At 41.6% G+C, this 13,525-nt stretch overlaps 1 protein-coding gene across 1 annotated transcript; it reads right to left on the bottom strand.

Moving 5' to 3' along the window:
- Positions 1-624: 624 nt before the first annotated feature.
- LOC146344229 (toll-like receptor 6) lies at positions 625-13,309 on the bottom strand. Its single transcript, XM_084856946.1, has 2 exons — positions 13,170-13,309; positions 625-5,726 (listed from the first exon to the last, which is right to left on the bottom strand). Exon 2 carries the CDS (start codon positions 5,661-5,663, stop codon positions 3,303-3,305), a length of 2,361 nt encoding a protein of 786 aa, XP_084713072.1. The 5' UTR covers positions 5,664-5,726; positions 13,170-13,309; the 3' UTR covers positions 625-3,302.
- Between the last annotated feature and the right edge of the window lie 216 nt (positions 13,310-13,525).

Genomic DNA, 13,525 nt, shown 5'->3' with positions numbered 1-13,525 from the left:
CTTCCACTTTCTTGATAAGTGCACCAAGCACCACTAGATGGCACCAACATTCCATTAAAAAATTCTATGCATTGCATTGCACACAGGAATGCTGGGAAGGGGTACCCTACCCCACCTAGTTGTGTGGTGTATATATTTCTATTGGTGTGGCTAATTTAAGCTGTATGGGAAATGTGCATGAACACAGATAAGTGTACACATTCTCAACAAGACATGAGAAATGTGCTCAAATGAATGGCCTAAACAAGGAATTTCTGAACATTGCTCACGCAGTATACAGTCTCCAAGTGAATGGTATGTTGCCTGGTTGATATGCCCTGCTTCACTTGGAATCCCTGGAGTCAAAGGTTCAGGATCAGCTGTAGGCTTGAGTCCTGACTGGGTGATCCCATATGTGCCAACTTTGTTTGCATTATTCAAGCAACATGAAGCCATACCACAAGAGTCTCTCTCAGAAGCTACCAAATGTCTAAATTTGACCTTAGGAAGCTCCCTTAAGGCTGCAATCATATATCCACTTACCTGGGAATAAGCCCCATTAAAGTCAATGGGACATTTCTGCACAGACATATATAGGTTTGTGCAGTAAGACATTTATTTCAGTTGAATAAGAGGAAGCAACTGTGAATGATTTATTTATTTATTTTTAAAACTTCTGTGCTGCCTTCTACAAACTGTATTCGAGCAAACTAAACAACAAACTAAATATAAAATAAACAGTTAACTATAAAACATGATGAATCAAAGAACAGAATAAAAATAATATCCAGATAAAGGTCTTGCCATACTCAAAGCAGCTTAAGCCAAAACACCAAAATTAAATTAAGCAGCAAACGCTACTCAAACAAAGAAGACTTTGTGTGTCACTTAAAAGTCAAAAAAGGTGATACCAAATATATCTCCCTGGGGAGGAAGAACTGATGTAATATTTTCACAGTGGTGGTGAGCCCTATCAACAGCCTAGCTGCTTTATTCTCTAGAGACATGGCTGTTAAGATGAGAAAATTGGAAGGGCTTTGTTCCCCTCCCAAGCCCCCCATCCTGTTTTTCCCATGGAAAATGTAGGGAAAATTTGGGAGGGGAAAACTCTAATGATCTATTTTCTCTTTTAGAATGAGTGAATGCTTTTTAAGGCAGATTTTTAAAATATTTAAATATGCATCGCTCCCCCAAAATGGTTTCTAAGAATGATATAAGACCATCTACAATCCCTGTCTAACCGATACTTCTTAACAGTATGATTACAGACAGACTTTATTTCTTGTTAAGAAAGCTGGAAAACAGCCTGAAAGAGGTTAGTTGCTCGTAGTGTTTACAGAACGGTGTTGCACATTCTTTTGTGTTGTTTCATCTGTTTCTGGATGATGGCAACTGTGGAGACTCCTTCTGTTACTGCAGTGTTGATGGTTTCTGTTTTCAACTCTGCTTTTCCCTATTTCCCCCACTGGAAAAAAACCAAGATATGTTTGATGTCTCATTGAGGGCAGATCCTGGATCCAGCCTGAAAGCTCCTAGAATTGGCTTGCTGATATGGATGTACACTGCTGCCTGCAATTTTGGACTCTCCCTGGGAGGTGTTGCTATGGGGACAGTCATGATGACCACCCATGTTTCAAAATTTAGAACATAAAATTGTATTCCATGGTATAGTGGTAATTCGGACACAATTATTTTGCCATTCTTAAAGTAACCTTAGAACTGATCAGAAATTAAGTCTTGCATATATTTTATTTTTTCCCCAATTTTTTTTTCTGGGCTGGGAAAAAAAAATTGTCCTTCCCCTCCCCCACTTCAAAATTTCAAGAAATGGTACATCGTTATAATCAGCTGTTTCCAAAGAGTTTTTAGGACAGCTCAACATATGAGCAGGCTTCAATAATTCTGTTCACTGTGGTGAATGTGGCGCCACCTTCTGGCAAGTGTGAACAGCAATGAGCTTGCCTCCCCACTTTGAAGCTGCAGAGGGCGCTGGCAGGGATTGTCCAGGCAGCAGCATGGTGACCGCAGCTCCCTCTCCCCCCTCCAGCTCCAAACTTGGGAAGAAGGAAAGAGGTTGTGTGGCAGCTGCATGGCCACTTGTCAAGGCACATTGGCACTGGTTCCCAATGAACACGCCTAAGATTGTGAACGAGATCATCATTTAGTTTTGTAAATACAACAAATTATGCAGGTGTGCCTGTTTATCGGGGACTAGCTCTGGCCCAAGGCAGAGTTCCATGCAACAGGGTTAAAATCATAGCAAAATTAGAGTTTTAAAAAGTGTTGTCAACATGTTTGCATTTCAGTTCCCCAAGGATAAGAAGCTCTGGAATATTTGGGGGGGGGGGGATATGGAACAAGCAAACTCAGTGCAGGGGGCAGCAAAGTTGGGACTGATAAATCCGGGCACCTGCTAGGTATGCAGGGCATAAAACTAGGACCCAGACCAGAACACTGCAGTCCGCATCGGTATGTACGATTCACAAGCATAGGATCTGAAAAGGTGGGACAGTGTATACATAATCAAAAAGAAAAAATGGAGGAGGCTTTCTCACTCCCTTTGGTCTTTTCCCTACAGCGACATTCTCAAGCTATGTTCTGGTTTGCAACTTAGCAACAGCATTGTATTCTCCTCCTAAGAAAGAAGGGAGCACTAGAAACAGCAGCCCTGTACAGGTGTTATGCCTGAACAGGCTAGAGCAATGCTTGTAAGGGGTGGGGGGAGTGACTTTGCCCCTGTCCACAACATCCCTGCTCCTGTATACTCAATGCCCAACCTTCCCACCTTGTGCAGGGAAATTTGAAGGGGACTTCTCCCCACACTGGCTTGAACAGGAGTAGAAGACTTCACACGCCCATACCCCTTACATGCATTGCTGTATCCTGTTCTGGTGTAACCTTTTTGAGCAGAAAGGTCTCCAGTGCAATCTTAGATTATTGCTGGCCACTGTTGACTATATTAATCATGATGCTATCCATCTTTGTTTTGTTTCTAATGTAATGTTAAAAACATTCTTATGGAGCATGGTAAGATAGCTTTGAATTATACTCGTCCTTCCTCTAAGAAATATTACATTGCATAATTATATCACGCAATATTATATCATGAATACATTAGTTTCTATTTAACTTACAGGTTTTTCAGCTTCTTTGAATCTTCCCTGCATTTAGAAAATACCTGAATAAGCACTGAAAAAGTTTGTAATAGATGCTACATTACTCAGCCATACTACTTGTACTTCACTGATATAATGAAATCTCTCATCTGATAATATGAATATAAATTCAACTCAATGAGTAATGACTTTTGATCTTCAACTCCTTCATTTCACTTCATTGTTTGGAAGTTTAATATTAATAGATGCCCTAAGATTAGCCCAGAAAAGTCCGTGCTTGCTTTTCTCTTTCGGCCACTCCAAGTACGTTCTCTTCGCCATGAGAGCTTTTAGTTTGTGGTACCTGGAAGGAATTATATATGATGGGATTGGTTCTAATAAAACAAGGATTAAACTGTCCACATTTTCACTGAATAACTTGTGATGGGCAAAGTAGAGCTCATAATGACACCAGTCGCTCTGCACAAAATTGGGAGACAACACGAAGATGGACTTGTAACTTTTCTCAATGCAGTCAATTATATTCTCAACAATGCTCTTGCCTGCAACAAAGTTCCTCTCATGCTGGCAGATACGTGTGGATGCATCCTCTCGCTCCAGATTTGGAATCAGGACATTTTTCACCCAGCCAGAATCACGCTCGCTGTAAGAGATAAAAGCATGGAACTGTATGCTGCTGAGGATATCTTCAGGCTCGCTCTTCCAGATCCTGTGTTTTGCTCGACTCCAGTGCCACATCATTTTCAAATACCATGGAATATCAAAACGGATGCAGAGGAAGGAAACAGCAACCAATAAGACCACTGTAACAATTACAACTACAGTAATCAAAAGATTCACATTGCAAACAAGTTCTGATATGTGAAAATCTCTTAAAAGAGTTCCTTTGAAGTGGTGTGGGTATTCACACACATAAAAGTCCGGCCAGCCAATCAGCTCCATAGATCCTTGTTTTTCAAGATTAATGAACGGTCTTAATTCACAGGAACACATGAATGGATTGTGTCCTCCTTTTAAAGTGTTGATATGCTGACAGCTCTGGAAGAACTCAGAAGATTGAGAGAGAACGGAATTATTTTCTATGTTCAGCAATCTGAGATGTCTAAAATGACCACAGCCAGGCAATGCAGTTAGCTTATTGGAAGCCAAATTGAGCTCTTCCAAATTGTTCAGCTCAATAATCTCCTTAGGAACACTTAAAATTTGGTTGTCTTGTAAATCCAACATTTGAATATTGACTGGCAAACATCTAAAGACTGACTCAGACAACGCATTAGATGACAAGTTCAGTTTAACTAGTTGTTCTCCCCAACTGCACTTATTTGCATTGTCTTTATACTGTAATAAATTTTTGCTCATGTCCAAATATTTCAGAGAGTTCATGTGAGTTGTCATTAAACTCAATCTGACAAGATCTTTAAGGCTATTCCTTTGTAAAATAAGTGTTTCTAGGAGGATCAAGTTATTGCAACCTTTGAAAATTGTGTCAGTCAATGTATTATTTGAAAAATTTAAGTAAGTAAAATTACTAGGTTTTGAAGGGCAAACCATGTTTGTTATACCTGTATGAGATATTGTCAAGGCTGCAATATTCATATCTGCAAATGTTTGGTATAAGAGGTGCTGGCTAAATATCTCTGTAGTGACCACAACGTTTTTAATTGTCAAAGCTTTTAGCGAGGTATGAGTGGTACTAAAAATTTCATTACTGAATTGCGAAATGGTCACATAGTAGACACTGAAATATTCAACAGTCGATTTCCACACAGACTGAAACATATGAACTAAGTCATTCCATTCAAGTTGTACGTTACTCAATGTTAGGTTGAACAATCTTCCATTTTTGTCGAGCGTTGACAAAAACTGTATCAGGGCATAGACTTGATTTTGTCTGATATTTGAAAGTTCTAAACTTTCTGTAATACTGAGTTTTAGATCCGAGATGACAACCTCTGCCTGTGGGGGGAGTGCAATCTGAAGGTTCTTTGCGTTGAACACTGTAAGATTTCCAGGGCTATATTCAAAGAGGTCTTCTAAGCCCAAGAACAGAGTATCCAGTTGTAAATGAGCAAGAACACCAAAATCGGATTTCTGTATTCTTCTAACACTGAGGCCAAGATATTCCAACTTCAACATTTTGCCAACCTTGGGGCATAAGGGCATGGCTCTGTAGTTATTGTAAGAGAGATCTAAATGCCTGAGACTTGGAATAAGATGACAAGAAAGAGTCTGCAAGTTGTTGTGGGATACATCTAGATATTCTAAGTCTTTATTGTACTGGAAAACACTAAAGTCAAGCACTCTGATGAGGTTATAAGACAGAATTAGTGCCTGCAGTCTGGAAAGTGAACTAAAATCAGATATCTGTAGTTCAGAGATATTGTTATGTGACAAGTCCAACACTGTTGTTTTTGCTTGTAGGTTCTTAGGAACACTATCTAGGACGTTATTTGAGTAGTTTGCCTTAAAACCATTTTCCTCTGAGGTATAGATGATATTCCAGAATGTTGTTGTAAAGATGCAAACACAGAGGAAATTGCTACTGCCTAAACCTTTTGTTTCTGTCATAGTATATCAGGATTCTTTAAATGTGCTTATTGGAATTCTTGCGTTTCTGTATTGACCACAGTCCTGTAAAAAGAATTCACATTAAAATAGTAAGGACACTAATAGAAATGTTAGTCTTCCAAGATTCAATATTCTTTATTATTGTAATGACAATGGAAGACACTTAGCAGAATAACAGATTTAAGTATCTATTTAGAATATACTTATGAAGAGATTTCATGCTGGCCACATGTGTCTTGCTGTTTAAGATACTGAAAGCCTTATTTGTCAAATAGGTCCCAAAACTGGTGAGACATCTCCCTCAGAGGTTGTAAAAGGATGTACCAAAAGATGGAAGGATTTTAGAGGCAGCAGTATACAGTTTTTGTATGTTTTGTTTTGTGATTGCTTGTGATCTCCTTATTATCTGTTTCTTTCTCACACAGAACACAGCAGTACAACCTGTAGCACAAAGTACGTATACATGTTCCCCCATGGACAAATATATGCCTCAGGGTCAATTTAATTTGGGGAAATTCCGTGAGGGGTTTGTTCATTTTTCAAAACCCTTTCCCAGCACTGATCAACCCCCACAAATGCACCTGCTTTTACCTTTCTAAAAATGCAGTGGATTCAGTCACAGATTTCCTTAGATCACATTTGGTTTGGCTAGGGTGTCCAGATGCAAGAGGATAGGGCTGATGCGCCTTTAATACGTGTGTAGAAGAGGGAATTTCAGCAAGTTTCATGCAAGCTATGCCTGCTGAATTCCCTCTTTTACACATCTATTAAAGGTGCAGGGGCCCTGTCCTCTTTGGTATCTGGACACCCGAGGTCTAGCACTGATTTAGAACAAAAGGCATATTAGAACTTGCTTAAATAAAAATAAGGAGCTACTGGACACACCTTAACTACCAGAATGGTCAGAGCACTGGGTGGAAGTGTTCAGGAAACTGACTGGGGGGTGGGGGTGAAGGCTAGAGAGAATCCTTTTGAGATGAAACACAGGGCCGATCTACTGCGCCCGCCATCGCAATGAATTTGGTGTCCCGTCGGGTTAAACGCTCTTGCATTAAAACGTGATTATTCACACTCACCCATTTTTCCCGTTGCAGTACTTCATCGAATGCGCAAGCTCGGTTCAACTCGAGCGCTGTGCTGTTTTCCTGCACGCGCTTGTCTGATCTCGGATGCTAAGCGGGGTCAGCCCCGGTCAGTAGTTGGATGGGCAACCACCTGGGAATTAGGCTTCCTGCATTGAGCAGGGGGTTGTTGTATCCCTTCAAATGAGACTATGTTTTACCCCCTCCTATCCCCCGCTCTGGATGTTTTTTTTTAAATTAAGGAGTTATCCTCGCAGAATCAAGGCTTCTCCGCGATGTTTTTTTTTCTAATTGAGGCATGATCTTCGAAGCTTCACAACTTCAAAGCTTCGAAGATCATGCCTCAATTAGAAAAAAAACATCACAGAGAAGCCCCAATTCTGCGAGGATAACGCCTTAATTTTTTTAAAAAACATCCAGAGCGGGGGATAAGAGGGGGTAAAACTTAGTCTCATTTGAAGGGATACAACAACCCCCTGCTCAATGCAGGAAGCTTGATTCCCAGGCGGTCTCCCATCCAAGCACTGACCGGGACCGACCCCGCTTAGCTTCCGAGATCAGACAAGCATGCACACATCCAGCCCTTTGCTTGCTGCTGAGGAAACGGAGGCTGCTGAGGAAGCTATGCGATCGGTAGCCAGAAGAAGACATGGGGCTGTCGAGAGCTGTGATTGGACAGGTGGGAAATACAAACACTGCCGCATATGGACAGGCGGGAAAGGGGACTACGACTGGATATGGTAGCGAAGGTGGAAAATCAGAGCACATTAAGGGGAAATACCGGGATATTGGGGTATTGAAAGCGGGAGCATGGAAATGGGAAATTCCGGTTCCAATTCGAGGCGGCTACTGCGTAGTGTGAAAGGTGGGCGGTGAAACCTCATTGGAAGCGAAAAAAGGCGGTAAGTGTAGATCCAGCCATATAGAGACCTGAAGCGCATGTGTGTGTGTGTTGTTTTTTGTTTTGTTTTTTGCAGTTGGCTGGTTGGGGCATGTTTGCTTTGGGAGAAACTAATGCTGCATAGAAGATTGGCACCATTTCTGTGAGTACTTGCCTGTTATTGGGGTCAAATGACGTGTTTGCAAATACACAGCTATTGCAGAATCTCTATACATTTCCAATATCCTCCCCTCATAAGGCAAGCGACCCTTTAAAAAGCTGCCCTTGAAAGTTACTACTGCTCAGGGAGGGGAGCAGCAACCATATTTTAGGTTTTCTTAAATAGCTTTTAAAAACTGTTTGCCCAGTGTACTCTCCATTATCTTCAATGCCTGCACACAGTGCCCACATGGTTACAGTTGGCTGATACTGGGGATGGTGAAAAAAAATCCAAATGGGAATGAACCTGTAGATTTGATCCTAAAGCTTCTACTCAGGGCCAGGCTTTTATACATAATGGTCAGAATAAATCACACTAGTACTTTCAAAATCAACACCAAAGTGAGCACCTATACTTTCTAACTGTTTGCCAAATAGGTTCCCAGTAGCATGCCTGTGGCCAAATGCCCAGTTCAGCCATAAAGGAAGCAAAAACATGTGTAGAGTTTTCACAATCGACTATGGCAGTCATATTCACTATAAAAGTTTATATGCAAAAGATACGCTCTTGCCAAAATGTATTCAAAATTTTCTTATTTCACAGCTAATCAGCGTGTACTTCTGCATATATCTAAAGACAAATCTTAACACCTGCCTTATGCCTCTCAAAGCAACAGTAGAGAAGAATGACTTAACAGTTATGCCAAAAAGAAAGCTAACTTAAGTCCCATTCATGTCAATGGGTCCTCTCTAAGTAGGACTAACACTGGATACAATCCAATAAAATCCATCAGTATTTCAGTAAGTTTTCACTGTCAGGCTTAAGACAGTAAGAACAAAAGAAATAAACTGACAATATCTACAGTATTGTCACAGGAGATTACAAAGTTACATCTTGACCAAATTAAAATGAATGCAGAACTTGTCTTACTACTGTGTCGTGAGCCAAAAATAATCTAACTTACAGGAAATCAGTGCCACTGACAACACTTCTTCTTTTCGATCTTTTTTTTTTAAACCCTTGTTGCAAACCTTAATGGCAAAAGTTATCTAGACCAAAATGCTGCCAGTACTTGTTAATATATCTAAATTTAAATTTAATCTATAACCTTACTTCAAAACAAGGAAAAACAGTCAACAGAGAAAAAGTGAGAATGAAACACAAGCTTTTCTTGTAAAAACATGGTCCTGCTACTGTGTACACTAGCTATTTGTAAAATGTTTATATTGCATAAGCCTGTTGGAATGTGACAATGCCACCCCCATTATTGATAAGAAATGTGAATGAAAAGAGCTCTGGTTGTTACTGAGAAAATGTGGACTGAACCAAAGGAATGGTGTTTTTGGTGGCATCATGCCATCCTGGTAAAGTAAATATGGCTCCTGACCAACTATGCTCTTGTTAGGTTAATAGTCCTATGGCCAAGTCACATTTTTCCAGGAACTGGTGGGGCTGGCAAGTCAGACAAGGCTGATAAAAAATGCTATGGGCCACATAATTGACTATCCATCCACAAAGCCAGATTCCAATAGTGCTCCCAAGCTGGTCCTCAGGGGAAGTATGGCCACAATTTAGAACAGGCTGAATCCCAAATCCTTAGTCAACTGTATCACCAACCAACAGTACCTCAGTTTTATCAATTTATTATCCCTCATTCATCCCATTATAACTTCTGGCCATCTGTTCTTTTGTTAGGTTAATACAGCTCTCCCCAACCAGATGCCCTCCAGATGTGTTGGACTTGGGGTGCTGGGAGTTCTAGCCCAAAACATCTGGAGCGTACCAGGTTGCAGGGGGGCTGGTTTAATAGTTCAAAACTAGAATGGAAGCACATTGTTAGAAAATTGTTGGCACTCTCTGGGTGTAGAATGCCAGTAGAGCTTGGAGAAGGTGACACTTCACCTTCTCACACACTGTGGAGGTGGCTGAGGTTCAGTGTTTGTGAAGACAACAGTACAGTTTGGAACAGAGAAAAAAAGGCAGAGCTGAAGGCACCTTGAAGAAGGGCACAGGGCCTCTCTCTTGGTATCTGAAGCACCATAACAGATCTGCTACTTCGTACAAATATCTGCTCTCTGCCTCCACTTATGTTCTACTTGTGGTAAACAAGTCAGTATTACAAAATCCCTCCAGAGGAAACCAAACCCCAGTACCACTGCCTGTAGAACTTCTCATTGTTCCAAGAAATGGGGAGTGCATAACAATATGAACTGGGCCTAAGATTTTTTTTCCCTATGTGGCATTCTTCCAGATCTCTTCCCCCATATCCATCTATAGTAGAACTTCAAGACCTCATTAGTGTAATACACTCTATCTGGGACTGACTTGGAAAAATATTCAGAGGTTTCAACTAGTAAAAAAAGAGTGGGCAACTTGCCACCCAACCATGGTGGAGTAATGGAAGGCTTTCTCTGCTGTGGCACCCCGGTTGTGGAATGCCCTCCCCTTGGAGGCCCAATTGGCGCAGACATTGGTTTCATTTCAGCACCAAAACACAGATTGTCACCAAAGCCTTTGAGGGCTAACTGAATTCCCTAAAGTTGCACACTGTTTTAACTGTTTTATTGTTTTAGATTTTAAAATTGGTATTAGCTTGCTTAATGGTTTAATATGTTTTTCACTGTTTAAATTATTATTGTTTTATACTGTTTAAACTGATTTTATCTGTACACCGCCCTGAATCTTAATGATAATAGGATGGGATTTTTAAAAAATTAAGTGCATTACACCAGTTTCTTTTATGCTTTTCCTGTAACAGGGGCTGTGAATATTCTGTGGTGAAGAGAAGAAGAAAAAAAACCTCTGCATCATGGTAATTCAAATTCTGTACCAAGAAAAGCTGAGTTATATGTCCCGTGCAAATTGAGAAAAGTGGCTTCATTTCTCTTATTCTGCATACTTTGTTCTACAACTGTTACAATCCTGTGTCAGTTATTCTAGGTTTTCTACTCATGTGGAGAGGCAAGGAGCTATGCAGAGAACTAAGCCCCATCCATCCATCCACACCCTGAAAATGCTATTACCTTTCTGGCGTCTAAGGTTTCAACAGGCAGTGTTCACACACTTTCAAGCACATATCTGCATCCTAGGACTACAAACTTTATTTATTTGTTTGTTTGTTTTAAATGAAAGCTAAGATACTCAGGAATTTGAATTCTGCATCTACTATCGTGCTCACTCCACCCGTCCCTGCTAGAAAGAACACGCAGCTCCAACTGACAGTTCCTTGGTACCGCAGACTCTGGCCTCATCCATCGGCTAGAGAACCGAGGGCCACTGGGGGGCTGCACCTCCTGCCTCCCAGGATGAACATCATCGCAGCGGGGAGACCAACCTGGTCCTATACATCAGTCATTGGTGTATTTGCTTTCCTTCCCCTTCCTCCCAATCCCTTTTCCTTTTGTGTCATGTCTTTTAGATTGTAAGCTCGAGGGCAGGGACTGTCTTAATATTCATCTTTGTAAGCCACTCTGGGAGGCTTTTTGAGCTGAAGAGTGGGGTAAAAACAACCTAAATAAATAAATACTATCATGCTGTTCATGTTTGTGTGCTCCTATAAAATTGCAGAGGGTAAAAACACCCTAAATAAATAAATACTATCGTGCTGTTCATGTTTGTGTGCTCCTATAAAATTGCAGCAATCACACAGCCCTGCCTTTAACTTTTCAGGTGCAATTCTAGGTGCTAGTTTTATCCTTCAAGATTTTAAAAGATTTAGATCCTGAATACCTATAATGGGATCATCTTCTGCTACATTTCATCCTCATCTCTCATGAATCAAGAATACAATTTGGAGTAATCCTATTCAGACAATGCCAGTTGCCAGTTTTTAGACGGACCCTTAAGACCTTTTTGTTTCAGTCCACTTTTTGTTAAGGTGAGTTTTTAGTCTATTATGCTGAGTTTATTTTTAGTAGGCATGGTACAAATTGAGACAGAAAAGGGAGAGCTAGCAGAATATAATCTGAGGAAGTAGGTGAGGGGAGAATTATAAAGGCCATATCTATACGATGTCTCCTTCCAGTATGATTTGGTCTAGGGATCAGTACTTTAAAGCATGGGTGAGCAGAAGGTATTTCTCCAGATATTTTGGACTTCAACTCCCAGAATCCCCTGTCAGCATGGCCAATGGTCAGGAATTCTGGGACTTGAAATCCAAAACAATGGGAGAAATAGCTTCGGCACACCCCTGCTTTAAAGGAAAGCACAGAGTAGGTTGCTACTTCTGACAAAATTATTGAATCTTCTTTCAGTGCTTTCTGCACACAACCTGCGATTCTTAACATACTGCCATGTGTATTGCCAATAGATTCCTACAGGTACTCAGTGATTTGCAGGAATTGGGCATGTATGACTAGCACTTCAGAGGTCTGTAAAAAAAAAAAAATTGCCAAGTTACAAGTTACAGTTGCTACATATTACCGTAAGGACCAAGAAAGCAAGAGACTATACAGGCGTGGCTTCTCTTGTCTCGATTATTTACATTCAGTGCTCTTTATCATTCTATTTGCATTGCTGATTTAAGTAATTTATGTGGCCTTCATGCACACAGGCTTGTGTTTGTATTTTATCTTTTTAAAAGCTACTTTGGTTTCCACAATACAGGGAGGGAAAGCAGTAGGAAAAATTGGATAGATTATATGTGAGACTATACAGGCATGGCCCAGCCACCTTCATTATGAAATGGGATTTTTTGTAACCACAGAGTAAGAAATGCCCTGTGCTTGATGGCACTACATCATCTCTGGGAACTTCCCCACAGAAGCATACTGTTTCCTGACAAGTGCTACCTCCCCCTTTCTTTTCCTGGCAGGGATCCTAGTTACCGATTAATGAAAGGGCGGGGAACCTGTGGCCCTTCAGATATTGTTGGACTCCAATTCCCATTAGCCCCAGGCACCCTGGCCAATGGATGTTAGGAGTTGTACTTCTGGAGAGCCACAGGTACCCCCGTTAAGAGATAAATGCCTGCAGGCGTTTTTGAGGCGAAACTACTTCTAATCGTGCCGCTGCTTTTTAAAGAGGCGCTGTTTCGACAAGCGCGCCACTCCCGAGAAGCGGTTGGAAAGACGGAGGAGAATAGGCGCCCCTCAAGGTTTTCTAAAAGCACAGTCCTATCCATGCTTAGGCAGAAGAAGAAGAAAGTCCCACAGCTCCCAGCGTTCCCCAGCCAGCATGGGAGTTGTAGGACCTTTTTCTGTCTAAGCATGCATAGGATTGCGCCCGAAATGCCAAATTACGTAGGAAGTTACTCAAGCGCCATAGTAAATTAGAAGGCAGAGGGGGCGGGGGAAGAAGGAAACGCCACGCGGAGCCCGCAGACGAAAAGGGAACAACGAAGAAGGGTCCGCCAGCTTCCCCGCTTTTTTCTTTTCTTTCTTTACCTGCTTCGCCGCGAAGGAAGGAAGCGCGCGCCTCTGTCTTTAGCCGCAGGAGGAAACACGCGGGCATGAAGAGGCTACAAGCCCCACCGGCAGCACTGTGTGAAAAGTTCATTCTTGACGGGCTGTCCTGAGTTGAAGGAAGAGCTACACCGAAACAGCACTTCCTCGGCCCCTCCCCGTTTCCCCATTCACGGCCACATAAAACGCGTCCTCCCGCCCTCTGACTGCAGTTCCTCTTTCTTCGGCTTCACAGCGCTTTCACTTCTGCTTTCGGCAAGCCGCCCTCACTGCCTCTACTATTTCTGCTGGAGGGGAACTTTGGGATGGCGTACTTAATGAGCCCAGCAAGGCAACGA

The sequence above is a fragment of the Heloderma suspectum genome, chromosome 5, assembly GCF_057233095.1.
Source record: "Heloderma suspectum isolate Gila_16-S chromosome 5, 16-S_ref, whole genome shotgun sequence".
Taxonomy (NCBI): domain Eukaryota; kingdom Metazoa; phylum Chordata; class Lepidosauria; order Squamata; family Helodermatidae; genus Heloderma; species Heloderma suspectum.
The sequence above is the reverse complement of the archived record's forward strand: the minus strand, read 5'-3'. Positions and strand labels throughout refer to the sequence as shown.

What these genes read in the sequence shown, in the direction of transcription:
- LOC146344229 (XM_084856946.1), bottom strand. Translation starts at nt 5,663, where the DNA reads ATGACAGAAACAAAAGGTTTAGGCAGTAGCAATTTCCTCTGTGTTTGC.